The sequence below is a fragment of the Pollicipes pollicipes genome, unplaced genomic scaffold (genome assembly GCF_011947565.3).
Source record: "Pollicipes pollicipes isolate AB1234 unplaced genomic scaffold, Ppol_2.1 Scaffold_5724;HRSCAF=6776_pilon_pilon_pilon, whole genome shotgun sequence".
NCBI lineage: Eukaryota > Metazoa > Arthropoda > Thecostraca > Pollicipedomorpha > Pollicipedidae > Pollicipes > Pollicipes pollicipes.
In genome coordinates, this window is record NW_023596746.1 from 2043745 (window position 1) to 2070295 (window position 26551).

At 55.1% G+C, this 26551-nt stretch overlaps 1 protein-coding gene across 1 annotated transcript in view; it reads right to left on the reverse strand.

Annotated features, from left to right (window-relative positions):
• Positions 1 to 26551, reverse strand: part of LOC119102215 (death-associated protein kinase 2) — a 47861-nt gene that overhangs the window by 14506 nt on the left and 6804 nt on the right. The window contains exons 2-6 of the mRNA XM_037225575.1: positions 26176 to 26397; positions 3247 to 3385; positions 1785 to 1890; positions 861 to 954; positions 276 to 428 (exon numbers count right to left, since the gene is read on the reverse strand). Of these exons, the coding sequence (XP_037081470.1) occupies positions 276 to 428; positions 861 to 954; positions 1785 to 1890; positions 3247 to 3385; positions 26176 to 26397 (714 nt within the window). The remainder of the gene's footprint in view (positions 1 to 275; positions 429 to 860; positions 955 to 1784; positions 1891 to 3246; positions 3386 to 26175; positions 26398 to 26551) is intronic.

Here is a 26551-nt window from a genome sequence, read left to right on the forward strand (position 1 = left end):
CTGTCAAAAAAACCGTGGATCAGACATTCAAGCCGACCCCATTCGTAGTGATCGTTGAACGTTGCCCTATCGCCTCCAGCCACTTTCTGGTTCCATGCACAGCAATAGCCGTAACCAATTCACGAAGTTCTCGATGACAGTCCAGTGCTCACAAAGAGCAGCGGCAAGCAGAATCATGCCGATTCGCCTACACGGCAGCCATTTTGGAACGGCCACAGCCGCAGTCATCACCTGCTGAAAGGGCAGCTAACGGCACCCAGCAACCAGCGGATTACCTGGGGTCTGTCACGAACAGACGCGATATGAAGTCCTTGGCCGACTCCGACGTGCCGCTGAAGTACTCGTCGTCGAAGCAGTAGTCACAAGCGACGATGTTGGCGAACGTCTCCTGTTGGGTGTCTCCCAGAAACGGAGACGCCCCGGAGAGTCTGCTCAAGAGACAGATTGATACTCAAGACGCGGACGTGTACGCCCCGGCGGCCCTCCAAAAGACGCATCTTTGTCAGAGGCTGGCTGGCCGGCAGCAGCTGATATCGTTCAAGAAGGATAGGAAATCGCACCTGTCATTAAAGCACAGTATCATCCAACGCTAAAAATCGCAAATGAAGATGGATGCCACTCTCACAAGTTCTGCTCTATTTTGACATTGCCATGGCGGTCATGAACTAATGCCATACTGGGCGTTTTGCCCGGGGTAAATAGTTTCAGTCGATCTAATTTCTCACAGTAAAGACCATTGAATATCCGTGAGTACCTCTGCAACCTCGTTTTGTGAACGTAAAACGTCTACACATAATAGCCATGCGACGATATTGCGACCCAGGACAGCCTCAGCAGACGTCAGGCGGCTGGCTGCTCACAGGATGTACGTGATGACACCCAGCGCCCACAGGTCGCAGGCCAGGCCCAGCGGCTCGTAATTCACGATCTCCGGCGCCACGAACTCAGGCGTGCCTGCAGCAGAAGAACGACAGCTCAGTCGTCAGGGAAGCCCACAGGTGATTTGTACTGGGATTGACAGCCGCTCGTGTAAACATGGCTTTTAGGCTTGTCGTTAAGGCATGTAGAAATAAATCCATTCAGTGAGCATCAGTTTTTACAAGCGAACATCCCTTTAAAATACTGCTCATGCGCGATAAGCGCACCAGTGACATAAACACAATATTTGGGTCAGTCGTTGTCATACACTGATTAAGCAACGTCACAAAAATCACTCCACCTTTACCACGTTATGCATGCTAATCTTAATATATCTTTATGATTATATATATATATATATATATATATATATATATTAGTTAGACAGTCAGATATTGCTTTTGGGAATGGATTTACGATGAATCCAAAACGTTCAGCAACGAATATATTTGAAGACAATGCGTGTCTCTCGGTGAACAAATATTTAATATAACGATATATATATATATATATATATATATATATATATATATATAATTACAAGCAGTTGGTATTAACGACCTTAAGATGTCATCACCTTAAAGTTCAACAAGAAAAGCTAAGATCAAATTTGAGAGCCGCCAATCCCAGATTTATCGCCAAATTTACCCGTGTACAATCCCGAAGAGCAGCAGGCATCGTACCGCGTCTATGGTAAACCCCATCTGTATTTCAAAGCGTGAGCGCACTCAGTGCAAAAGGCGGTGGCTGACTACGCGGCCACCACTCGACACCATTCCATCGGCACTACGTGTGCACCACTCGACACCACTCCATCGGCACTGACGCCGCCCAGCGCCGATAAGACTCAGCGGGCGGGCCGTTACCGAGCATATGACGCTCTTCTTTGTTCGGGTCGATTTTCCGGCTGAGACCGAAGTCGATGAGCTTCAGCTGCGCCCGGTTCTTGCTCAGCAGCATGACGTTCTCCGGCTGAAAAGAGACCGGTGAGACCCTCGCCGCTCGGCAGTGCCGCGCACCGCGGCAGCACGAACCGCCGCTCGGGAGTGCCGTGCACCGCGGCAGCACGAACCGCCGCTCGGGAGTGCCGTGCACCGCGGCAGCACGAACCGCCGCTCGGGAGTGCCGTGCACCGCGGCAGCACGAACCGCCGCTCGGCAGTGCCGTGCACCGCGGCAGCACGAACCGCCGCTCGGGAGTGCCGTGCACCGCGGCAGCACGAACCGCCGCTCGGGAGTGCCGTGCACCGCGGCAGCACAAACCGCCGCTCGGGAGTGCCGTGCACCGCGGCAGCACGAACCAGCTCACAAGAATAACCTGCACTAAAAGCATTCACGGCGAAACGGAACTAGATCCGTGTGGACGCCATGCATCCGCATCCGGTTGTGATGACGCGCTCGCCGGGGCGACTTTCACAGGGGGACGAAGTGTGCAGGGCTGCGGCGTATGTCAGTGTTTGCCAATGGACACATGGCAATGCTTTAACCCCAACATAACGTGACTAACACCATCCCATGACCGCTGCTCATATAACAGCAGGTATTTAGCAATAATTGCCCTCTCGCACTCGTTGGGCTTTAAACGGATCATATCAGAGTTGAAGGGAAGTGACACGCAACGCCGAACGCCGTAAAAAGTTATCGGTGCATCGCCACTCAACCCTGGTCCGACCGGTTTGTTTGTGAAAGCTGATATACGAGGAAAGCCTCCGTCATGCATGCCTCTGAGCCGTGCCGGGCGCCGCTAAGCTGGTAAATCAACAACTGTCTCATGAGCTTCGGGAAGCGCTAAGCGTCAGCAGGTCTCTCAGATTCCACGGGACGTTTCGGAGCACTTAATCAACACCGCAAGGTAGTTAGCCGTCACTACGGCCGCTACCTGTTATAGAAACTGGTAACCAGGACGAGACATTACTGTTATGTATTTCTTCATTACCTCATTATATGTTTACTTTATTTATACATTGTTCTTTCATTTTATTATTTTCATGTTTTATTGTTTCATTCCTTTATCATTTAATCATATGCATTATTCTTATTATTATCATCGCGACACGAGTATCCAGGACGAAACATAGTTACCTTAGGCTGGATGCCCAGTGGGCGGAGGCAGGAAGAGAGCGGGGTGGGGTGGCAGGGTGTCGGTCTTCCTTCCCCCCCCCCCCCCCCCACCCTCCCCCACCTTTTTATAATGTTTAACTTTAGACCTGTCACAATGCTTTTTAGAAATCGACTTCAAAATCGGTATTGCCAGTACCTCCTGAGACGATCCCATCCATGTGCTAGCAGCGCCACTCCACGTGCGCTACCCCGCGCCACTCCGAGTTACCTTCAGGTCGAGGTGTGCGATCGATTTGGAGTGCATGTGCTCCAGTCCCAGAAGGATCTGCTTGATGAACAGGGCGGCCTCTGCCTCGCTGACGTGGTCCTTGTCCGTGACGAACTCGAACAGCTCCCCGCCGCGCACCCTGGAACACGGCAGCGCTGACCCGGTCAGCGGCCGACCCCGGGCAGCCGGAGCGAGGCGCGGCCGGCGCCTGCCTACACGGGCGCCGGTAGATGCCGTACCAAGCGGCTGGGCTCGCGGCACGACCGACGGCAGGCCCCGGTGTGGCGGTGGGCGGGACACTACCGGACCGGCTCGGTACCACACCGTTCGGACCGGTGATAAGAAGCGGGTTGGAGAGCGGTTGCGTGCTCACGAATTGTGACTAGGTATCACTGCATCCCCCCCCCCCCCTCGTTCTTCACTACAAGCGATTGAGCCGAGATGAAAGTAATTTCTCCAAGAGATCATGTTTCATTCGATTACAGGAAATGCTTCACATTTGAAAATACTGAATCAAGCATCATGTATGACGAATTAAACTCACCTATAAGCATCAAATATGCTTCTCAATACGCCATTGCTTGATAACGTCATTATACCTTGCACAACATTCATTGATGGCCAACTGACGGCCATTGTATCTGGAAATCGTGCTCACAACGCTGGATATGAACGATTCGACAATTACATTTTTCTTGACTTTGATCCCCGCACAGCTAATAAAATGGCAATGTTTCAGTAACGTTATCATGGCGTCATGGATTCCTGAGTAACCTTGAGATAGTCTCCCCGAAATAGTATGCACATCTTCGCCGGCGTATAGCTCAGAAACTAGAACAAGTTAGGTCTTCTGAAGGGCTGAACTGTGAACTGCACCAAATGGTCTTCAGGATGATAAGTTCAGTTCAAAACCCCATGCAAATGTGGAGAAATCCTTTTCGGAAGTCATTTGGTGGATTTGTTCAACGCAGCGTTAATTTGCTTTCATGCGGCGTGAACATTCATAACACACAGTTTTCCACGGTCCTACAAGACCCACTCAAGTTCGTTTTTCAAGCATGTCGTACCTAGATTAAATGTCTGACACCAGTTTAAAGCTTGCGGTTCCCGTCGGCTTGCGGTTCCCGTGGGCCGGACGGCCTCCGGGCGGACGCCGCCCTCCCGTCCGGCGGCGGGGCGGGGCGGCTGTGGCACGCCCGGGCCTCAGCCCCACAGGCCACCGGAAGCGGCACGTGTCGGCGGCGGCCGCTCTCACGTGCGGAATGCCGGGTCGCCCGGCGGTGTCAGCCGCCGCGGCGCCGGACCACGAGCCGCCCCGGGTCGCCAGCTCCGGGGGCGGCGTCGTCCGACCGGCGGGCACATGAACCGCCGGCTCACCTGCACCCGTTCACTGGCACCTTCCCGCCCGGCCAGGCTCTTTTCCCACACAGAAACAACGAGTCATTTGACAACACTCGCTGAGTGTATTTTAACCAGGGTTCCGGCTGGTGCACCAGGCCTGTCTGCAGGCCACGTGACGACGCACCAGGGAGTACTGTATGCCAGTGTCGGGTCCACGGCTTGAGGGTAAGATGAGCGTGATTTACATCGCTCGACGGACTGTGTGCTGCCTAGCGTTGGGCCGAAGACGACACGTGCCTCCGTCTGTGGCTGAGGACCACATATCACCTGGCGTAGCCAAGAAGTGACGTTGGCTACGTGCGACCAAGCGCCGGCTCAGGCGGGGCCACGCGCTGGACGGGCGGGGCCTAGAGGCCTGTATAACCCAGAGGGCTTTGTTCAAAACTGTGTGCCGGCGGAGCTGACGCCGGCTTTGGAGCTACGTTGTGGTGACAGTGACATGCCACTGCCTCAGAAAACAACAATCGTCATTCATATAATCGATTTACTTTACAGTCAACGTGTGCGCTATACAATTCACAGCGGGCTTTGTTAATACAATGTACGCTCCAGCACGTAAAAAAAATGGTTTGTGAATCACTGATGGCATCGTTATTGAGCTTAGCGGATGACGTAACTATTGCCATAGCTGAGTTTTACTCAGGCCTGAACCCATGTTTTCAGCACCCCCAGTTTGCCCCCAATCCTGTACCGCCTTCTGCACGGTTACACAGGGCTAACACGGAAGTCAGCTACAGGTCAGGCCGGTAACGAGCCGATCCTGTTCCTGCAGCCGCCCGAGCTCCCATTAAGGCTCACGCGTAGCGCAACAGCGGCAACAAGCAGGAGCGGTTCTCCGTCTGCTCCGCTGGCTGCCCCGATCGCCTGATGTGTGCGCATACAAATGTAGGTCAAATGTGATGTTGCTATCGTCTTAGTGCAGCCTCAGTTCAGGTTGTATGAGTTTAAGGAAATGTTCAAGGCTTGTATGGAGCTTTGAACTGAAGAAACCATTTTGAAGACCATTCGGTGCAGTTTTATTCGCATTAGGTCACAGTCATGCCGTTCCCAAAGGGAATACCCCACATTTGAAGATATTGAGGCAACATCAGATGTGATGATATATACTCACCTATAACCATCCGTATACTTAACAGTGGAAAAGGCTCCTCCGGATAGCAACATTTTTCTTTTCAGTGAATGTGCTCCTAAATACGTCATTGTTTTATTTTATCATTGCACCTCGCACAACATCGATTGAGATCCCATAGAGGACTAGTTTATCTGGAAATCGTGCTCACAAACGTCAGATATGAACGAATCGACAATTTTCTTTTCATTTGCCTTGATCACCGCACCGCCAGTGAAGCGACAAGATTTGAGTGAAGATATTTTGGCGTCATGGATGCCTGATTGACCTTGAAATAGTTCCGCACGAAATAGCCTGCACATCTTCACGGGTGTGTAGTTCAGAAGCTAAAGGGGTTTAGGTCTTCACAAGGGCAGAGGTTTCAGTTCAAAACCCCATACAAATGAGGACGACTACCTGCAAGACCTAACACCCTCAACCCTCTGAGCTTCACGCTCGTGAAGATGTGGAGACTTTTCCGTACACATCGTCTCAAGGCCACTCAGGCATGCATGACTGCCATAGTAACGCCATTCAAATCCTACTACCGTGCAGGGTCATGCGGTGTTCAAAGGCCAGGAAGAATGTCCATTGTCAAGTCGTTCAGATCTGGCGTTCTTGATTACGATGTATAAATACATTGAACGTCAACTGGCTCTCAAGCAATGCTGAGCAAGCTGTGCAAGATTTCATAACCAATCAAATTTTGTGCCACATCATGAAAGAACTTGGACATAGTTTCTTCACCTACTAGTTGTTACAGAAATCATGCTTGCAGTTGAATAACTTAGAGGGAGGATTATACATTTGTATCGGGTTTTGAACTGACATGGCCATCTTGAAGATCATTCGGTGCAGTTCACAGTCTTGCCCCTTCCTTAAGACCTAAACCCCTCTCTACACCATACTAACATCATTCAAGGCATCCCACTCCATGTTACAAGCCACAATCACGGCCATTAAAAAATATGTGTCGAGTCGTTCAGTATTTGGCGTTCGTCGAGCACGATTTCCAGATATACCGGCCCCCCATTGTCTGTCAGTCAATGTGTTGCAAAATGCGATGGACGCAATCGAACAAAGACGTATCGAGGACCATATTTACTTAACAGAGAACTTGTTTCATCAGCCCATTTTTCTGCGCTTAAAGGTATATAAATAGTGAACTTGTTTTTATATTTAACATGTGGAGCATTCCCTTTAAGATAGCGCCATAACCATTATGTGAATGTAAGTGAGCTTCTTAAATTGGCCTGACCGATACACAGGACCGCCAGGAGAAAGGGCCAAAACACGAGCGCAAAACGATAATTCGCTCATCGAATACTTCCAACACACACTGCCATCTCTCGGTAGGTTTGAAGTGCCACACGTGAGTTCAAGGACGGCAATTTCATACAGCTAGTTTGGCAGCATTTCAGCGTCATATAAACGTTCCATGACACAATCAAGCAATGACGTATCGAGGAGAAAAGTTTTAAGGAGCGAAATGTGTTGTCCAAAGCTGTCTTTTCCCCTAAATTAGATTTGAAGTTTTGGGTTCACGCAGCTTTCCAAATGAAGTTTCCCAAGGTATGGAACCATCAAACTCAACAAGTATGGCGGTAGATAGCTCCTGCAGATGTAAAAGCAGAGTGTGCTGCTGGCCGTCGATTACAATGCCACCAACAAATATAAAAACGAAAACAACCCAAATGGTGGCTACTACAAATACTGCTCCCAGCCTTTACCACCAATCCCACTCTGTCAGCAGCGCATCTGCAGGTAATCGACCAGTTCTGTGGATCAACCCAGCGGCAAGACACGGAACGCCAGCCCGGGAGCGCGCTGGGTGACCAGGCGACCCCAGAGTGCGCCGGGTGACACGGAACGCTGACCCCGGAGCGCGCTGGGTGACCAGGCGACCCCAGAGTGCGCCGGGTGACACGGAACGCTGACCCCGGAGCGCGCTGGCTGACCGGGCGACCCCAGTGTGCGCCGGGTGACACGGAACGCTGACCCCGGAGCGCGCCGGCTGACCGCGCGATCACGGAGCGCGCCGGTGGCCGGGCGACCCCGGCGGATCACGGGGGCCGCTCACCCGCCAGCGTCGCGCCGCGCCGGCATCGCCCGCGGCCGGTTGCACGACCCCATCACGGAGAAGCGGCGCTGCCACCGCGGCGGTCGCAGCCTTGCAAGGCCGTCGGGTCTGCACGCGGCGCGCGCTGCAGAAAGCAGGCGGGGCGGGGCGGGGCGGGCCGGAGCGGAAGCAGAGGCAGAGGCGGCGGCGCGGCCAGGGGCCGGCCGGCAGCGGTCGTTGGACCCGGCGTGAGCGGCTGGCGGTCGGCCACGACTGACTCGGGCGGCCGAGCTGACCCGCTCGACTGACTCGGGCGGCCGATCTGACCCGCTCGACTGACTGACCCGCTCCGAGACGTGGACACGACGCACGGGAGGCGTCACGGCTTCCATCAGCGCGCGCCAGGGGCAGACCTTCGAGCCGATGCGTCATCGCTAATTACCCTTTCCCTCGTACAGAGGACGGGGTTATATCGAACACTTTCCTGTTCTAGGGTTCTGGGGATCAAAGGAGAAGGGCCAATGTGACCAAATTTGGGAAGGTCAGCAGGGGATCAGTAAGGGTCATCAACGGGTCAACAAAGCCAAAAATTATCAATGTGTAGCTGCTGACCCGCTAAAATGCTACCTCTACTCTCCACGATCACAACAATGTGTAGTAATTGGCGAGCTGCGGCCACTTTACCGGAGGCAAACCAGCATGGAAACGGAACTTGTAAGTCATGAAGGTCATGCCTTATTGGCCAAAAAAGTTCAAAGTTTGCATTTTTGGCCGCTTAAACGTGATTAAACCACATGCATCAGCTTTTGAACAATCGAGTATCGGCCGTATCGCATGCCTTCCGTTGCAATCGGACCTGATAAATATTGTGTACAATGTGTCAACAGCCAAAAAAACATTGTTTTACCTTGGCTGATCCCTGAGTTACAAGCAGGAATACCACACCTGATTACCACACACAATTCCATGACTGTTTGCCATACGTAACTAGACTGCAGAGCTTCGCCCTGTGGTCTTTTGATTGTGCATTGCAAGGACTTTTTTAAACTATGCAAGTCGCTCAGTGCCAAAATATATATACCAAACCAGGTAAGTCGAAGTTCCAGTCAAGACTAGTGCTGCTACATATTTGGAAACACGACTTTGATACACTGGAAGAGCATCCGTGACAAACACTCGGCCAGTAAACAGTACAATTCAAATTGAGGATGCTGCCTTTTTGATCGGGTTATTCGTGTAAGTACCAAATCAAAGAAAATAAACTCCACAGCATGCAGTAGCTTCTGAACCTATGAAACCAGTGGGTGGATACTGATTCGCAATGAAGCTCTATTCAAGCTGCAGTCGGTCTTGTCTTGGTCTGCAGTCTTGCCACCTTTGGAATAATGAGGTTGGTACATATGAAATTAGAAAGTGGTTCTTTGACCAATCAGTGGCGACGCAATGTCTGTAAAGGGGGGGGGGGGGATGGGTGCATGAGTTTCATCTGGTTTCGTTCCATGCACGTCCGTAAGGTTAATGCAGGATGCCGTCTGGTCTTTAGGGGCACCTGTCTCCCCCACCGACTCCCTCTAGAATACTACCACCATGCAAGGGTAGGGCTAAAATGTTTGGTTTGACACTCTAGATTTAGACGCAGTGGTAAAGCATGCCTTTTGGACACTGTGATCGGTGAATACAGTTTGAATCCACACAATGTGTAAGTATTGACCATGAAAGAACTAAGTAACAATCTTCTCTCTCTCATTCTCTCCCCTCTCTCTCTCCTCTCTCTCTCTCTCTCTCTCTCTCTCTCTCTCTCTCCTCTCTCTCTCTCTCTCTCTCTCTCTCTCTCTCTCTCTCTCTCCTCTCTCTCCTCCTCCCTCTCTCTCTCCCCTCTCTCGCTCTCTTTCTCGCTCTCGCTCTCGCTCTCGCTCTCGCTCTCGCTCTCGCTCTTGTTCTTGCTCTCGCCCAGCTAACAATCTCTACCGCCATTCTCGCCTGTGTGAATCGCTGGTGGACTGCACAATAACGAAATGATGGCATTGCCAGAATGAAGTGCTGTGATTGATATCAATTCATGCGCATTATATGGTTCCTTGCTGCGTTAAAGAGCTTATTGAGCATGGGCAGCATGAACATGCATCTTACCCACAAGGACAAAGCGTCCGTGCCCGTTGCTGGTCAGTGACATTCTGCTTACGCATTGTATTCGTAATATACCAGGGGTGTAGTTTCCTGTTCAAGTGAGGGGCTTAAGTCGTCTTCCCCCCCCCCCCCCTCGCCCTCAATTCGGACTTCAGACCCCAGCTGTGGGAAGAGCGTGGGCAAAATTAGGTGAGAAACCTGTTGGCATATTTTGGGTGCAGGTGGAGTCATTTTCACTTTTCACCCCCCCCCCCCCCCCCCCCATCCAACCCATTTGGCGAAACTACGCCCCAGCTGACTATCTAATGTCGTCAACATCTTGCTGAAAAATACTTACAAGCTATGGGATACAAGCGTGAGAGCTGTTTATAGATATTACGGCTTTGCAATAGCTCGTGCACATCTACCCCAGAGTTATCCTCGGCGTGGCACTCCTAACAGGACATTCTACCACACACTGGGCGCGTAGGAGTTTAGGGCGCTTCTGACCAGCTCGGACTCGTTCTATTCGGGCACCAGTCAACCGTCCAAAGCTCCAAATCGAGCATCCTGGTGGGCGCGTTTACACGTACTTCATCACCGAAAGCCTGCACGTCTGATAAACCAGAAGTACGGGGTTCGATTGTTCGCGGTGCCGCCCTTCCCGTTGGAGTGAGAGACAGGTGGCATGCAGCCTCATGTAGCTATGCAGTCATGTAGCTCAGCAGTTGCGTGCGCCGTAAGGCTCAAACGCCAACAGTAGCTGAAAGAGGCCGAGAGTGATCGGGCGGCAGCGGGCGGTAGCGGCCGGTCGGCAGCGGCCGGCTGGCAGTGCCGGGCGGCAGCAGCCAGCAGCGACCGGGAGGCAACGGCCAGCAGTGTTTGGGAGGCAGCGGCCGGCAGTGATCGGGTAGCAGCGGCCAGCAGCGTTTGGAATGCAGCGGCCGGCAGTGGTTAGGCGGCAGCAGCCAGCAGCGACCGAGAAGCAGCGCCCAGCAGTGTCTGGGCGGCAGCGGCCGGCAGTGTTTGGGAGGCAGCGGCCGGCAGTGATCGGGTAGCAGCGACTAGGAGTGTTTGGGCGACAGCGACCGGCAGTGCTTGGGCAGCGGCTACCGGCAAGAATCGGGCGGGGTAAAGCCGAAAGCATCTCCGAGCTCAGACCGGGCTGGCGCCGCCCTGGCCGCTGCTCAGGCCGGCCAACCGGTCCCTGTTGTCAGTCCGCTCCGGTGCCGCCAGTGGTGTCCCCTCCCCCTTCCCCCGGACCGGGTCAGGCCCGCCCGGCCCGCTATCTCAACAGTAATGGCCAGCAAGCGAAAGACGACTGGGGCCCCGCGTCGCTGTGGAGTGGCTCGGCACTGTAACGCAGCGCCAGCGCGCAGAACGATCAGGATGGATTATTCAACGGTTTTGCTGGATTATGCATCGCTGAACCATAGGGTTGACTTATTTACAGCGCATGCGTATCTACACTTGAACGTTGAAAAACTGGTTTTTGGCACTCCACCACACAAACTCCTGGCGCATGGTACCTACAGTGCATGCGTAAACCGTGCCCACTTATGAAAACAAGCACGCGAGCTGCGAGACGAATATGGCTGTCTCAACCGCTGAGAACAGCCGTCCATGTAATATTTTCACTCAAATTTTCACCCGCATCCGTCGCGTTTGGACCAAATTCTTGAGAAATCACCCAGAATCGAATATAAACCGCTTGGGTCAGGGCCGGAAGAGGGAAGCCACAGCCCTATTGGCCCCCGTGGGCCACGTCCCTGAAGAGGCGACACATTGATGACGATGATGCCGCCTCGGTTATTTGGGCGCTTTCCAGCCCATGCTTTGGCGTGGGCTGGAGCAAAAGGTTATTTTCGTTGATGGGTGCCGGATACCGGACAGCGGTAGACAGTTGAACAAACTGAGAATGACTGTCTCCACATTTTTTTTCTCGAGTCAATAACCCAAACCTCGTACGACGCGCAGTTATCAGTACCATTTTGCCATGCCACACATTCTCAAACTTTACTTTACATCCTTCTTTAGTAAGTGGACGATTGCCTAGACTCGCCGATCCTTGATTTATTGACTGACATTTAACGACTGCGCCCGAAGCCCGCGTACAGTCAAGTAAGCACTCGGTTCGTGGTAGTCCGCACATCAAGCTCCTCTGGATGCAGCGAACCGGAACTCATGTAGTTTCAGCGGCCCGACACACTCAGTCGTGCTTCGCATGCTTATGTTTGTGTGGTCTACTTATTGGACGAGCACACAGTTTGCAACAAGAAGACCACAGGTTCAAAAGTTGTCTGCGAAATTTGAAGGCATTTCAGTCGAGGTAATTGGGTTCTCACGAAATATACAGGTGCGCAGCCTGTTTCACCGTGATCAGTGATTAACACATGTACATATCATTAGCGTTTTTGCAGCCAGATGTTTCCGCAACTGTACGACTACAGAAACAAAGACAACAAATCTCAATCCATCGATTTCGTCGATGGATATGACTCGATCTTGCCAGCCAGGTTCAAAGTCTGAGTCAGTTTGCAGCAATGTGTAGTATTACGTTGCGTGCGAACGCTATACCAGTAGGCCCTTTCGCCTACCGAGCTCTCTTGAAAGACGGCCATTTTAACGCACTCGTGTTATTCATCCATATGCGTTCCTGAAGGCATCTGGCTTTTTCGATTAGGCCTTGCATCAACTTTCTGTTGATAACAGCCAAGCTTGATATCACCGTGTTCGTACCGCGCCGTGCAAGGCGCCTCACTGCAACGAAACTGTATTTCCAGTGATGGCATAAGCAAATAAGTAACAAAAAGCGTGCTGGTGGATTATGACCTGAGGACATACTTGAAAAGGAAGCGGGAATAAATCAGGCTTAAGATAATAATTCAGCTGGCCTGATCGGTGCATTTATTCCACGGCACTCGTCAAATTAGTGAATATAAGCCTGAATCTTTTAACAACTTGACGAGTCTCATTACCGCACCGCACCTCATTCCGCGTGTTAATCATGTAGCTCACGAGTTTATTCGACGTTGGGCGCATCCTCACGACGCATGTTTCGAAACCGTCCCGTTATATCCCATCCGAAACAGCCAACCATCTCGGATACCCCGCCTCCCCTCCATTTCTCCTCGCTGGCAGCGGGCGAGCGTGTCAAACCCTGACATAAAACCCTGCTGACGGCTTACGGACCAGACGCTGAACCCAGTGGGCGGGAGCGCGGGGGGGGGGGGGGGTGAAGGGACACCCGGCCGGTCGGCTGCAGAGGGCCAAACCGGCCCAGGCTCGCCGCCTCCGCGCCTAATCCCGGCTGCGGCCGTCTCTGCCGCCGTGACTGGAGCGGCGGCCGGCGCGGTGCGGCGGACGGGAGGGAGTGGCGCGCCGTGCTGGTGCACGACGCGACCGTTATGGTACGAGAGCTAGGCAGACGCTCAGAGACCGTCCGCTTCAAGCACCACACGGCGGCATTAGCCCATGCAATATGCAAGAGACGTCGAGTTCAATAGCACGTCACGCGGTTCGGACAGCGCATTGCGTCGAAGAGTAGGTGTCGCAGCTCGATACAGTGTCGCGGCGCCGGACCCGGCTGTGCCTTGACTGATCAAACGACCAATGCAGCAGGGAATGACAATGGCGCCTGCAGTGTGGTTTTTGACGCTCAACTGAACTATTTGGAGCTGAAAGAGTAAAAGCGCTCTCGGGGAAAATGCAGCACTCGGCGCCGATTCGGCGCCGCACAAAGACTGAATCCTGGAAATCTGTATTATGTCCGAACGAAGTCCACTGTTATGACTGACAGAAAATCTCATTAGCGTGCCATGCTTAACGTTAACAACACTACTTAAATACCCGCCACTTGTCTTTGACTCATTTGTCCTACTTATGAGATGGAAAAGACATGCTGTGGTTCTTGCCGGACTTTGTCGCCGTAAGCGCTCAAAATGCCACTGCGCTAGCAGAAAAAAAAACAAAGACATAGATTTCGTGCCAGCTGGTGCTGAAACCATATCCACCCATCATAATCTGAAATATTATGACACACGAATATGCTCTTGTATTGTTGTTGCACAACCTTCCCAATTTTCGCATTCCAAGTCCCACTTCAAGATTTATGGAGATCATGCAACACCGACTAGCGCCCTCGAAACAACTTCAGCTTAAGAGGAGATCGACAGCATGTCAGTGTATGGCAACTGAGGTCGCTTTTGGTGAGAAGACGCCATATTTTGTCTCCATGTCCGGCACAGACGTCCTATCTGTGCGCCACGATAGCGCGGTCCACTCGTCCTCGAACAGGGCAGTTAGGATGAGCCGAACGTAGCCGAGTCTTCAGCGTTTTGTCAGAGCAAAACTCGTGAACAGAAATGGCCAGTTAGCTTTCAAGCGGTGTGGAGGCTGTCTCGACGACGTGTCACGTGACATGCGCTAAGTCCGGTGTTCATCGCGTCCGCGTCATGTGTAAGCTATGGTGGAGGCCGGAGAAGGTGCGGGCTGACCAGTGGTGGAGGCTGGAGAAGGTGCGGGCTGACCGGTGGTGGAGGCCGGAGAAGGTGTGGGCTGACCGGTGGTGGAGGCCGTAGAAGGTGCGGGCTGACCGGTGGTGGAGGCCGGAGAAGGTGCGGGCTGGCCGGGTTGGCGGTGCTCTGAAGTTAGTCGCTGAAGCTGAGCGACAGTCCGCGGGGGTGGCCAGACATGGCAGACAGACGACAGTCCGCGGGGCGGCCAGACATGGCAGACAGACGACAGTCAGAGGCCGATCGGAGCTGTCGTTAATCGGCACTCCGCTAAGGTGACAAAAGTCTACGTTTTCCCGCATCTGAACGTCGAGTACCTACTTCACTCTCCATGCCTGGTCACATGTGACAATGTCCTGTATGCCTTAACGGCCCCAGCCACAAGTGGTAAGGGAGACGCTTCGCCCTCGCCCACCCAAGCGCGGCGGCCACGGAGACAGCCGAGCGCATCTGGCCGACCTGCGGCCGCCGCTCCGGCTGTCATGGGCCGTGCAGCGCGCCCGCCGCGCCCGTCGTGCTCGCCGCCGTGTGGGAGTTCACACGGCCGTGACGGCTCCGTGGCGCGCTGGGGTCGCCGTCCGGGCGCTGCCCAGCTCTGCAGACGGGCCGGCCGGCGCCGCTCGCCGTCCGCCACCGACGGAGACGGTGAGTGGGCCCGGCGCCGCTGGTGCCGACAATCTGCCCAACTGTGCGTACGCGCCGGGCGCGGCGGGATCACGCACTGCTGGTGACCAGTCTGTCCGGCCCGCGGTACACGTGGCGACCAGTCTGTGCGGTCACACGTGTCGGGCCCGGCTGTCTGGACCATACATGTCGTATACGAGACCAACAAGGCAGTGTGAGCGAAGACTTCAGACTGTGACAGGCTGAAGCAGGCCCATTTGTATTTTTTTGTCCATTACCTGGATGCTGACGAGTGGACGCTCCAAGGCGCAGGAACAGGGTGCGGCGTGGTGGTCCCTCCACCCACTCCTCGGCAAAATGTGTTGTGAAACCAGGGTGGTTTATAACGATGGTGATGCATGACATCATCTGTCTTTTTTTTAGAACGGGGCTCCCCAGCTTGTTTGAGTGTCTCGGGCTGCCACCTCGTCGCTTGTCCGCTGCCAGTCCGGCCGGCCGGCCCGCTCCCACAGTGGACACCAACCACTGTTATCAGCGCCGCACCGGGCCGGCCGGTGCGAATCTGACGGTCGTCGCCCATGCTGTGGAGTCTGCAGTCACACCGTATACGGGAGGGGCATCAGTGGGAAATCCTGGCACGCGATTACCACAGGCTTCGGTGCTCGTGGCGGCGGCGGTCTTGTCCGGGGCGTGTAGTAATCGACGCCACTGGCACAGTGCAGGCTTGTTCGTCTATCTTATCGGCTGACGATCGGGCGCCGCGCGCCGAGCTCGCCGCATCATGACGACCATTCATGCATTTTCAAATCAAACGGTCCATTCTTTTTTAGCACCGGTCCCATATGTGATTCATGCTCAATATGGAGGGATTAAACCAGGCAAGCTCGGTTAGGTAAAAATGGGCACCCACGCGACGGTCAAAATTCGCCACGGCAAGCCCGAGATCCTATCCAAGTGAGACAAGAAAGAAACGGAGTTTTTACATCCTTACCTATACGTTGCCATGTGACGGTGTGTCATGATGTGTTCTGTTATTAGAGTCATTTGTTCTCAGGTCAGTGCAAGCGAGTACAATACATCCTGCAGTCACGGCCAGACCCCAGTGACGTCAGGGTTCATAGTGACAAACGACCCATAGCCGCCTGAAGTTGCGGACTTAAGATACCAGGAGCGCACCCAGTACGCCGGCTGTGAGGGACGCGGCATTCATATCCAACTGTGCACTCCACATTGCTTCATGAAAAACGTCAAACGCAGAGACCATTAGTCTCTAACGGAGACTATCCAATCGCAAAGTTTTGATGGAAGCGGAGTCAGCAACCGTGAGCTGGGAGCGCTTCCGGACGTCACGGCGCTCGGACCTGCAGCTGGGAGCGCCTCTGGACGTCACGGCGCTCAGCCCTGCGGCTGGGAGCGCCTCTGGACGTCATGGCGCTCGGACGCGCAGCTGGGAGCGCCTCCGGACGTCAGGGCGCTCGGACCCGCAGCTGGGAGCGTCTCTGGACGTCACGGCGCTCAGCCCTGCGGCTGGGAGCGCCTCTGGACGTCACGGCGCTCAGCCCTGCGGCTGGGAGCGCCTCTGGACGTCAGGGCGCTCGGACGCGCAGCTGGGAGCGCCTCTGGACGTCAGGGCGCTCAGCCCTGCGGCTGGGAGCGCCTCTGGACGTCACGGCGCTCAGCCCTGCGGCTGGGAGCGCCTCTGGACGTCACGGCGCTCGGACCCGCAGCTGGAAGCACCTCTGGACGTCAGGGCGCTCGGACGCGCAGCTGGGAGCGCCTCTGGACGTCAGGGCGCTCGGACCCGCAGCTGGGAGCGCTTCTGGACGTCACGGCGCTCAGCCCTGCAGCTGGGAGCGCCTCTGGACGTCACGGCGCTCGGACCCGCAGCTGGGAGCGCCTCTGGACGTCACGGCGCTCGGACGCGCAGCTGGGAGCGCCTCTGGACGTCACGGCGCTCGGACCCGCAGCTGGGAGCGCTTCTGGACGTCACGGCGCTCAGCCCTGCAGCTGGGAGCGCCTCTGGACGTCACGGCGCTCGGACCCGCAGCTGGAAGCACCTCTGGACGTCACGGCGCTCAGCCCTGCGGCTGGGAGCGTCTCCTGACGTCACGGCGCTCGGACCCGCAGCTGGAAGCACCTCTGGACGTCACGGCGCTCAGCCCTGCGGCTGGGAGCGTCTCCTGACGTCACGGCGCTCGGACCCGCAGCTGGAAGCACCTCTGGACGTCACGGCGCTCAGCCCTGCGGCTGGGAGCGCCTCCTGACGTCACGGTGCTCGGACCCGCAGTCCTAATTAGCGACTCGAGTGTCGTCCACCAGTTAGCGCCGGTCGCCGGCGGCGGACGCCGGCGCCGCCTCCCAATCAGGACAACAAAGGGCCCTGGGCATCTGAATGGTGCCACTGTCCGGTTGACGGGGATGTCCGACGATCCGCTGCCAGCTGGGCCGGCGACACTTCGGCTACGGGTGCCGCACGGCCACACAGCGGGCGCGGAAAGGTGACGTCGAGCGCTGCGGGTGACGGGGCCGACGGCCGTCCCCGGCCGGCCGGGCTGTGGTGCTGCGGGCGTCGGGCCGACGGCACCCCCCGGCGGGGCTGTGGTGCTGCGGGTGCCCGGGCCGACGGCCGTCCCCGGCCGGCCGGGCTGTGGTGCTGCGGGCGTCGGGCCGACGGCCGTCCCCGGCCAGCCGGGCTGTGGTGCTGCGGGTGCCCGGGCCGACGGCCGTCCCCGGCCGGACGGCTGTTGTACTGCGGGTGCCCGGGCCCGACGGCCATCCCCGCCGGCGGGGCTGTTGTACTGCGGGTGCACGGGGCGACGGCCAGCCCCGCCGGCCGGCTGTTGTACTGCGGGTGCCCGGGCCGACGGCCAGCCCCGCCGGCCGGGCTGTGGTACTGCGGGTGCACGGGCCGACGGCCATCCCCGCCGGCCGGCTGTTGTACTGCGGGTGCACGGGGCGACGGCCGTCCCCGCCGGCCGGGCTGTGGTGCTGCGGGTGACGGGGCCCGACGGCCAGCCCCGCCGGCCGGGCTGTGGTGCTGCGGGTGACGGGGCTGACGGCCGTCCCCGACCGGGCGGCTGTTGTACTGCGGGTGCCCGGGGCCCGACGCCAGCCCCGCCGGCCGGACCGTGGCTTATGATGGGACGCTGCCATATCCGCCGACATTCTCACTCCGGTGGATGTGTGATAATACATACCATTGATGTTAAACAGGGTGTAACCATTGATCGGACAAATTTGTGAAACACTCATTCATTGATTGGAATGGGAACCAGGTAGAAATGAAGGTACGTCTTGAAAATCAAGCCGACACCCATTTCAGCATTTACTTTTCGCCAAACAACACTGTACAACAAGCGAACTTCCTCTAAAAGCCAACTGCAGGGCCCACCAAAAATTGTTTTTTTACTTAAATGCGACGGCATTGCAGAATCACCTCCTGACAGTGCAAGGGTTTTTGCTGCAATGCCAAATTTGCCTGGAAAAGGCGTGCAAACTGCAGAAGCGATCAACAAAATGCTATTTAAAGAGCGGGTAGGTCTACTTATTACCATATCTGAAGGTGAAAGCGCACCTGGCCCATCTAAAAATACCATTAACTATCTATCTGGAATATATATATATATATATATATATATATATATATATATATATATATATATATATATATGTACTACGAGTGTACCCCGCTGCTATAAACAGTAAGCGGCGTAGTTTCACTTACACGTGATAGTGGCAGCGCCCACATGCATGGCAACGACCAGCCATTCGGTTTGGATGGTGAAACAAACTCCTCGCAAGCGTGGCAGCAAATCTTTGGCACTGCCCACTGCTTAAGGGGATCTCGAAAGGAAGTCCCCCCCCCCCCCCTGCACGGCAAGATGAAACGATTTCCGGCGCTGTGCGTTCGTGAGTTGAAGTATATCCAATTGAATGAGATATTTGTAGTTAGTGCCGGGTGCAAAAGTTCGAAAACTGTCGGTGTGCACTCATATGTTCGCTTCGGATTCGTGTGGTCTATGCTGAGCAACTAAGTTGTGGGCGAACTTAAGCAAACGTCACCGCATATCCTTAAAGTTGTACGTCAATTTGTGGCCTACAGGATATAAGCTGTAAAACGTGAATAAGAGGGAAGAACTGCCACCCGAGGAGGTGCTATTTCTCTGAATAACTTCGACAACATACCAGCCGTATCAGTAACAGTTCAAAGTAAGCAGATCCATAAATAGATAAGACCAGGGACTGATCGGATTTCAGCATATGGGCTATGCACGCTCCCCACATGCAACTCCTAAATGAATCCGGGTTACTTCCGCCAGCATTGCACTGTTCCTTTGGTAGGCGTGGGGTATGGGACTCCCAGAACAAGAATGTGGTATGACTCGCCAGGTTCGGGCGTTATCTGGTGATCGTGCTCTCAGTTTTTAACCCATGCCAGTGCCGTTTACCTCCCGTCTGGCAACAGTACGTATAGCAGCACAGAGCTGCCAATTTTTGTATATGTGAAACCCGGCCCGCCCAGACGCCAAAATTTGAAAACCCGCCCACAGCGCCGCAAGGAAATTTTCCTGAGAAAGCCCAAGGCCCACCTGTTTCGTTTTGGGGGAGGGGCAATGGTACAATGTAACCAGTTGTACTGCATGCACAAACTTACCCATAATATGTTGGTATATCTTCATAAACAACATAATGCGTACAGCCAGAAAAAGTGCACTCATGTGGCAGTCACACCGGAAGTGAGTTCATTAAGTCCAGCCAAACTATGACTCAGACACAAAGCTACAATCCCATCCAAACCAGTAATATGTGGCATGAGGCCAGCCAGTCTCTGAATCAAAAATATGGCGTACACGCATAACTCCATTTCCACATAAACCCAAATCAACATCGTCACGTACGCGAAGGGGAGAGGGCGCGCGCGGGTGATTATAAGGGGTGATAATTCAGAGCCGAGGCCGCGTGCCACCTCTATTCGAATTACAGCTACCCATGTAAACAGGATAAGAAGTACTTTAAAAACACGTTTTTATGCAGCTGGCTGCACAAGGCTTTGAAGGTCTAGTATGTGATCAGCAAACACATATTTCGGACATTATTGCCAGCGCAGATATACAATTTTTCATCAACTATTTACTCTGATGTTTGCTCAGCTGCCTCTGACCATCCTGTGTCAGTCACTATGTATTAAAATCTTCCGCTTGTCGTGGATGACATAAATATCATTTGGCGCGCATACCGGGTAAAGTTGTGATAAGCATGGTGATAATGTTTGCATCGGTGTTGGTGAGCGATAGACAACGTACTGTTTTTTGGCTAACTGATAGATTTTTGTGTTACAAAACCAGAGTCTACGGTCTTCTCGGTGCGCAGCTCTTGCATGCCAGCGGGCTTAAAAGTGGCGGCTCTCAGCAGCAAGCCTGTTTTATGCATCCCGCCCCCCTCCCCTCCCAGCCAGATTAACTGCACCGGTGAACGCGGAACATAGGACACCATTTAAGGCAAGAAGCAAGAAGGAAACACTGCAAAAACAATCAACAGGGGCATGCCCCGAGGATTAAGCGCTGGGTTTTGCTGGCGCATTGACCATGAGTCACGCGCTTGGTTCCGTTTACCCGCGGGCAGGTCGTCCAGGTTGATGCTGCCCAGTGTAATCATGGCCATCTGAGCGATCTACAGAGGCGTTCTTGTTTGCACTTATGCTGCTGACGTTAAAAGCAGGCATCCGCGTGTGTGCAACATATACCGATTGGATGCCTTTCCGTCAAAATAGTTCATCAGCGGGCGCCAAATGCACATGCGAACACATATCCCGCACAGACCGCATGCCACCGCTTCCGTTGTCCTGGCAATATACCTACTGAAACTTGCCTTGGCCTGCTCATGAGCATGTGTATGTTACAAGCAAGTAATTTTCCGCAGTTGACAAAGTGGGTAATTATGGGCAGTCACGTTGGCTCCGACCTGCAGCATGTAATTACCGGTCGCACACTGATGCCCCTCAGCAGCAGACGCAGACGACACGGGCGCCTGCAATGTCATATGTCAAATATGGCAGCACAAAAACGGCTCATGTGTTCAGGAGAATACCAGGAAGCCCGTGGAGGAGAAACTCACAGCAGGTGCACGCCACGACAACGACAGCGGAAAACAGGCCAGCCTCCAGAGAGAACGCCTGCTGCTTGGCTGTATAATCTGAGGCGGCCGCTCGGGCGCATGGCCCTAGCCGCGACTCGTCAGACCCCAGACTGCAGTGATGACCTCATGCTGCTGGGAACGCGCCGGCAGCCTTATGTGGGCTGCTCGCCGGGATGGCGCGAGGCCGGCGGCCCGCTGGCGGCGCCAGCCCGGCTGCCGAGCCAGCCCGGCGTGGCCTGCCGCCCCTGTAGCCCCCGAGCGGGACTGGGTACGGCACGCGCCGCGGCAGTGCAGTCCTGGGCGGCCAGGGCACGCCTGCAGCTCTCTCCCGGTCCGCCCAGCTCCGCGCGGTCCGCGGCCCGCTGTCGGTCAGGGGCTCCAGCATTCTCCGCTGGCCACAGTCCGCGGCCCGCTGTCGGTCGGGAGCTCCAGCATGCTCCGCTGGCGACAGCGCTCCGGCCCCACGGCCCAGAACCAGAAACAGGAGTGATATTGACGCTGGCATTTTCGTACCCGATACACGCACGTTGCATATCCATGCATTTTTACAGGCCCCCGGACGAGTCGATTTCCATTTCGCCATCGCCACAAAGTCCCATTCAGAGAGCAACGAGCTACACAAAGGACAGTGTTTTTCATCGCGGCGTGCGTCAACGCCGGCCGGCCGGCTATTTTCGACCCGTTTGTAACGCAAACAGCTGTATCCGCGCCAGGCCGTACCGGAAGTAGAATATACTACCAGCCCGACGGACCGGTCGGGGCTGACAACCACCGTCGGACCGGGGCACGTAAGTCGAGGGGCCATCCAGCGGGGCTGACAACCACCGCCGGACCGGGGCACGGGAGCCGAGGGGCCATCCAGCGGGGCCGACAGCCACCGCCGGACCGGGGCACTGGAGAAGAGGGGCCATCCAACGGACCCACGGATCGGCCAAGTTGGGATGGGGCCGTCCGGCAAGCGGCCGAGAAGGATGTGTGGTTGGCGGTCATGTTACCAACAGCAAACAAGAGGGCTCTGAGACGTGCATATTACGGACCATAGTTACTCAGCGAGTTATATGTGTATCTCAAAGACATGCAGCACCTTTTATACGAGTGATTATATGAGTCATCACATAACTCCAAACAGTGGCCTGCATCTACGTGATCAAGAAAATCTTCGGAGACATTAGAGGACCGTAATGGAAAACGCATGTTATGGATGTCGTTTGAACATGAAAGGAAGTCAGTGTTGGAAAGCTCAATCAGACAGAAAGGACCGCACAAATGCGTCACCATAAATGCGCCAAGCGTTTTTGTTCGGGATCTCGTCGACCCCTCATCCCGACGTCTAACGGGCGTTTAAACTGGCGAATGGAAGCCCATTCCCCACTTCAGGCTGAGCCCATGCCTTGCCTATCACGTCTCGACCCAAGCCCATGCTCTAGTCGGCCGAGAGGCGCAGTAAGTTGGTTTGTTTACGGGTAAGGCGTCGCTGTTGACATAGCAACGACCAGCAGCGGTCGCCGGCTTTTCACGGTCTTGTATATCCGGCAAACAGGCAGCTCTCGATCTCATGTGGAAAGTGTGTCTGATAATGATACCTTTAGCCACAGATCGTTCGTCAATACCTGTTTTTTGACCCATATTCAAGTGCGCCGTTCCTGCACGGTTTATGTCCCCATGGGGTTGAATCAGCTGATTCTACTTGTGCCCACAGTCGGAATTAAAACATTCTTCAATGGCGTGTTTCTGTAATGCCACCGTAAGGACAGAGCTTGGGCCATAAGTCAGTAAGAAACCGGACGCGGGTTGTTCAGAAGGCGTGCGGCCGGGCCGGCGCCTCGCCGGCGGCTGTCAGCGACCCTAGCACCCCAGCGCATCGATTGGCGGAGTGAGGCCGGACGGACAGGAGGGGGATCGTATTGACCTACGCACCGAGGCACTGCCAGTTCACTGGCCCTGCCCGATGTGCGCCGACCACCTCGACACGCGACAACAGACGGACTCAGTCGACAGTGGCCCTCGGGTATTTGAGCCCGTCCCTCTGGCAGTCCTCAGTCCTTTCAGTCGGCAGTAGCCCTCAGGGCTCTGAGAGGACTGCGCCACACGCCAGCGGCGCGGAGGCCGGGGCCCGGCGCTCCCGTGTACCATTGTCGAGGGCTCGGCGCTCCCGTGTACCATTGTCGAGGGCCCGGCGCTCCCGTGTACCATTGTCGAGGGCTCGGCGCTCCCGTGTACCATTGTCGAGGGCCCGGCGCTCCCGCATACCATTGTCGAGGGCCCGGCGCTCCCGTGTACCATTGTCGAGGGCTCGGCGCTCCCGTGTACCATTGTCGAGGGCCCGGCGCTCCCGTGTACCATTGTCGAGGGCTCGGCGCTCCCGTGTACTATCGCCAAGGGCCCGGCGCTCCCGTGTACCATTGTCGAGGGCTCGGCGCTCCCGTGTACTATCGCCAAGGGCCCAGCGCTCCCGTGTGACCATTGTCGAGGGCCCGGCGCTCCCGTGTACCATTGTCGAGGGCTCGGCGCTCCCGTGTATTATCGCCAAGGGCCCAGTGCTCCCGTGTACCATTGTCGAGGGCCCGGCGCTCCCGTGTACCATTGTCGAGGGCCCGGCGCTCCCGTGTACCATTGTCGACGGCCCGGCGCTCCCGTGTACTATCGCCAAGGGCCCAGAGCTCCCGTGTACCATTGTCGAGGGCCCGGCGTTCGCGTGTACTATCGCCAAGGGCCCAGCGCTCCCGTATATCATTGTCGAGGGCTCGGCGCTCCCGTGTACTATCGCCAAGGGCCCGGCGCTCCCGTGTACCATTGTCGACGGCTCGGCGTTCGCGTGTGCTATCGCCAAGGGCCCAGCGCTCTCGTGTACCATTGTCGAGGGCTCGGCGTTCGCGTGTACTATCGCCAAGGGCCCAGCGCTCCCGTGTACCATTGTCGAGGGCTTGGCGTTCGCGTGCACTATCGCAAAGGGCCCAGCGCTCCCGTGTACCATTGTCGAGGGCTCGGCGTTCGCGCGTACCATCGTCAAGGGCCCAGCGCTCCCGTGTACTATTTTGAAGCCGCTCCGGCTCCACCCCACCAGATGTGTGATGTTGCACACACATTTCTGAAGGACAGATATTTGGCATGTTTTAGATCATAGCCGAACCAGAGCACCGTGTCATAATTCATTTTCTCATCAACTGGCAGGGACACACAGCGGCAGCGGACCAATCACGCCAGAGCTGGATTACGTTAGTGCACAGCCAGGTGCGTTTATCGATTAAGGATTGTACAGCGTGCACACAGCACAAGTGAATTGATTATCAAACATGCCCATGGGCACGGTTACTGCTACAGATTACAGCCGAATATAGCGCTCCTTGGGTACTCTGAAACTAAGGCCATTTCCCATACATGAACGTCGTCATTTATTGTAGCACACCATTTGCCTTTTAGGACTTTCCTCTTTCCGGTTCTGGTCACGCTATGGGAAGGGCGGCGAGGAGAGAGAGAGAGAGAGAGAGAGAGAGAGAGAGAGAGAGAGAGAGAGAGAGAGAGAGAGAGAGAGAGAGAGAGAGAGAGAGAGAGAGGAGAGAGAGAGAGAGAGAGAGGAGAGAGAGAGAGAAGAGAGAGAGGGAGAGAGAGAGGAGAGAGAGGAGAGAGAGAGAGAGAGAGAGAGAGAGAGAGAGAGAGAAGAGAGAGAGAGAGAGAGAGAGAGAGAGAGAGAGAGAGAGAGAGAGAGAGAGAGAGGAGAGAAGAGAGAGAGAGAGAGAGAGAGAGAGAGAGAGAGAGAGAGAGAGAGAGAGAGAGAGAGAGAGAGAGAGAGAGAGAGAGAGAGGAGAGAGAGAGAGAGAGAGGAAGAGAGAGAGAGAGAGAGAGAGAGAGAGAGAGAGAGAGAGAGAGAGAGAGAGAAGAGAGAGAGAGAGAGAGAGAAGAGAGAGGAGAGAGAGAGAGAGAGAGAGAGAGAGAGAGAGAGAGAGAGAGAGAGAGAGAGAGAGAGAGAGAGAGAGAGAGAGAGAGATTCTTGTGACGTAACGTGATGCTCCCGCCGGACCCCATCTCCATAGCCCGTCGCTGGCTGAGTTAACCGCGACTGCTTGGGGGCTAAAAACTATCTGGTGTCTTAGTGCGTAATAGCGAGACTGATATATCAAAAGGCCATTGATAGCCCAGCCAATTCCACCCAGGAATTATTACCTTGACTCCCACCACGTGACAAGACAACAAACGGATAACACAAAATACCCTCAAATTCGCCACAATCTTTGCACAACTTCAGGGCTCCCAGGCATTCGTAACAATGGCCGCATATTTTTGAGCCGGCGTCGAACAAGTGCTGTTGTCCTTCAGAATATAACGCGATACTAGTTAAGGTAAAATCAGGTCGAAGGCAAAGTCAGCGGGCGTCAGTTCAAATCAAGGTCATGCCAGGTCAATGTCTGGTCACCACATAAAATGTTATGCATGTACTCTCCCAGTTCAAATGAGCGGTGGAAGTTAACTGTTTAGAGCACTATCTGTCACGCCAACTTATTTGCTGCAAGTGGGAGTCAGAAATGATTATGGTTTGACACATTCAAATTGGCCTTACATGACCTCTGCCGGTAAAAGGTACAATCACACGGCATCACCAACCCTAACTGGCAATTCTTAAGCCAGATGGCGTATTTCTGCATGTCAAAGCGAAAACCCTGAAACGATGACGAAACAACAGAAAGCCACTCACGCTGTCGCAATTTAGTAACTTGACCTGAGATCGAAAGCGTTGTTCCAGAACGTAGCAAGCTGATCACCTAACCGGCACCGAGCATTACGTGGGTCTGGTTCAATTGGTTCGTGAGCCATTCTAGAGGCTCGGCGGGGTATTTTTACCACCCCAGGCGACTGCGCGTTACCGCACATTGGGTGCGTCTCGCACAATCTCAGCACCGATCGTGTAAGCGCCCCCACTCCTCCACTCCCACCACCCCACCCCATCCCACCCCTGTCTTAGGACAGCGTCTGCCGTGTACACTCACAGCTCCAGGACGAGGATGACGAACACGTCGTTGTTGAAGACCTGGTGGACGCTGATGACGTTGTCGTGTGACATCTGCAGCAGCAGCTGCACCTCTTGCTCGATGTCAGCGAGCGGCACGCCGCGGCGAGACGACGCCACGCGCCGCTTCCGGATGAACTTAGCTGCGTACTCGGCGGCGGTGCTCTTCTCGCGGCAGCGGCGCACCACCGCGTGTTGCCCCCTGCCGACGCGCAGCGGTCAGGCACTCCACACGTCGCATCACAGTGGCGGGACGCGTCACATGTCACATGTCGTCAGCGGACCGCCAGCACCTGGCACGCGCCGCTCGAAGCTTCCCTGCGGCAGTACGGACCGGCCGTGCCACGCCCTCCACT